Raw genomic sequence first — 2,166 nt, forward strand, 5'->3', positions numbered from 1 at the left:
TCCGTTGTTGGTCTCCGACTTATGGACAGGTTCATAACCTGAGAGGATTTTGTATTTCATGACTTGTGATCGGTTGGCTGGCCGTGGCCTATTTACTTGTGAGTTGTTAAATTATGTACGAAACTTTAGGTGTAATCGTTGTGAAATTCCACGAAGGGATTGTTAATTCTCTCCACGTAGGTAAGCATGAAAACCTGGCGTGGTCAGGGGAGCAACTCAAAAATAATAAAAAGACAGTGGAGCAGGCAAATCCAACCCTTTTGATTAACGAAACCCAGATGTTCCGATCACATTGCTAACCAACGAAATGATTGAACTAGACAGTGAGCCAAATGCTTGCCTATGGCAAGGCAGAATTCAGAGTGGTGAACCAACACGTTTCAGGGTTCAGGACGCACTGTTAGCTAGCATGTTCCTCCTTGATCTCGTCGGCGCGGACGACAGCCACCACGTCGCCGTGATCATCACGGCTGTCACCGGTGTCGTCGGAGCAGTGGACGCCCTTCTTGGATGGCCTGCAGCCTGGCCCGGCGGGGTACTTGCGAGCGTTGAGGTCGATCTTGCGCAGCGCGGCCTTGCCCAGGTCAACACCGCACATGTCCGAGAGGCGGACGAGGTAGAGGAGCACGTCGGCGAGCTCCTCACCGAGGTGCTCCGTCTCCCTCTCTTCCCACCCGGGCAGCCCCTTGGGCACCTCCCCTTTCCACTGGAATATCTCAGAGAGCTCCCCCACCTCACCCACCTGCCACCCACAACGTATCACAAACCACATTACACCACTGGACATGATCAGAAGAGGCAGATGAGCTACAGGTGCATATAAAGTAGCTACAGCCTACAGACTTCCAACATTTGCCTTTTCTATTGGCAGCACAAATGTTGGCAAAACAGGGCAGTAGTAGTACTATACTAGTACAGTATGAAAAAAGGATCCCTGCTTTACTGATTCTTAGTTTTGCCTTCATATAAGCAAGAGCAAACAAACAAAACAAGTAGTCCAATATTATCATGATTATGACTTATGGGTTCATAATACGAAACAAACAGAGGACATTTCAACACGATGGGTGACGTTACCATACCTATTACAAACCTCTGTTTATATCATGATATAAGTGGTTTTGGAAGGTACACATTATATGGAATTTGCGAGCAATTGTGCAGTTGCTCCGCTTATTGTAGATGTTAATAACAAGTTTATAAAGTTTCATTTAAAACAAAGCTAATATGCAGAGTAAAATAAAAATGAAGGGAGTATTTGGGTAGGTCAAAGGAATACAGGGTTATTATAACTTCAGGTGTGTTTTCTGTGACAGTAAAAACATGAGCAAGCCAAATTTCAACAACTGATCCTCCCCAGAAGTCAAAATAAAGAGCTGACCATCCTTGAGAATGTAAAAGGAGACTAGAAAGAGTCGCAGAAGCAGCAAAAAAGTTTGCCCAAAAGAAGACACATCTTTACAATTAATGATTTCCTTCCTCATGGAATATGAAAGAAAAATCATGCCCATTATTTGCTATTCCTAGAACTATAGTAAAAAACAGATCAAAGGCAGAAGGATAAAAGTAAAAAAAAAAAACAGATCAAACGCAGCAGGATAAAAACAGCTACAAACAATAAGGATCATAAAGAATAAGATCCCCAACAGCAATTCACCGTGCCCCCAGTTGAATCTACAAGGACAAAGAAAAAAGCTAAATAACCAAGATAGGTTCAGAGGGGAGATATCAAGAAAGGAGTCAGAGGGGCGGACCAGAGCAAGCAGGAGGTTCCTCGGGCTGTGGTACTTCTCCCAGTCCCTCTCCCTGGCGAAGTCGGCCATCTTCTTCCTCAGCTCCTCCAGGATCACCGCCGCCGCCGCCGCCGCCGCCGCGCCGCCACCCTTGCCCGTCTCCTTCAACTTAACAGCATTCATCGTCTCCGTAACACACACTCGCGCACACGGTAAAGACTTGCAGAGGCTGTGACAGTAGAATAGGGAGAAGACGAGGCGGCTTTATATTTGGTACCGGAGGAGAGAGGACGACAAGGGGAAGGGGACAGCCGGAGGAGCAACCCTAGATATGTTTATTTGGGGCGATTTGATAATTTGCCATCCCTTACTTTTCCCTTTCATAATTTGCCACCCATTGTCTCAATAATGAGCGGGCCCGGGCCTCACCTGT

At 46.4% G+C, this 2,166-nt stretch overlaps 1 protein-coding gene across 1 annotated transcript; it reads right to left on the reverse strand.

The window, feature by feature from the left end:
* Positions 1 to 237: 237 nt before the first annotated feature.
* Positions 238 to 2,066, reverse strand: LOC123188971 (dCTP pyrophosphatase 1). The gene is made up of 2 exons (XM_044601267.1): positions 1,755 to 2,066; positions 238 to 742 (listed from the first exon to the last, which is right to left on the reverse strand). Exons 1-2 carry the CDS (start codon positions 1,914 to 1,916, stop codon positions 401 to 403), a joined length of 504 nt encoding a protein of 167 aa, XP_044457202.1. The 5' UTR covers positions 1,917 to 2,066; the 3' UTR covers positions 238 to 400.
* Between the last annotated feature and the right edge of the window lie 100 nt (positions 2,067 to 2,166).

The sequence above is a fragment of the Triticum aestivum genome, chromosome 2A, assembly GCF_018294505.1.
Source record: "Triticum aestivum cultivar Chinese Spring chromosome 2A, IWGSC CS RefSeq v2.1, whole genome shotgun sequence".
NCBI lineage: Eukaryota > Viridiplantae > Streptophyta > Magnoliopsida > Poales > Poaceae > Triticum > Triticum aestivum.

Excerpts from the sequence above, each read along its gene's own strand:
- LOC123188971 (XM_044601267.1), bottom strand. The coding sequence starts at position 1,916 with ATGAATGCTGTTAAGTTGAAGGAGACGGGCAAGGGTGGCGGCGCGGCG. Across the intron at positions 743-1,754 it reads GGAACCTCCTGCTTGCTCTG|GTGGGTGAGGTGGGGGAGCT; the intron begins GTCCGCCCCTCT and ends TGTGGGTGGCAG.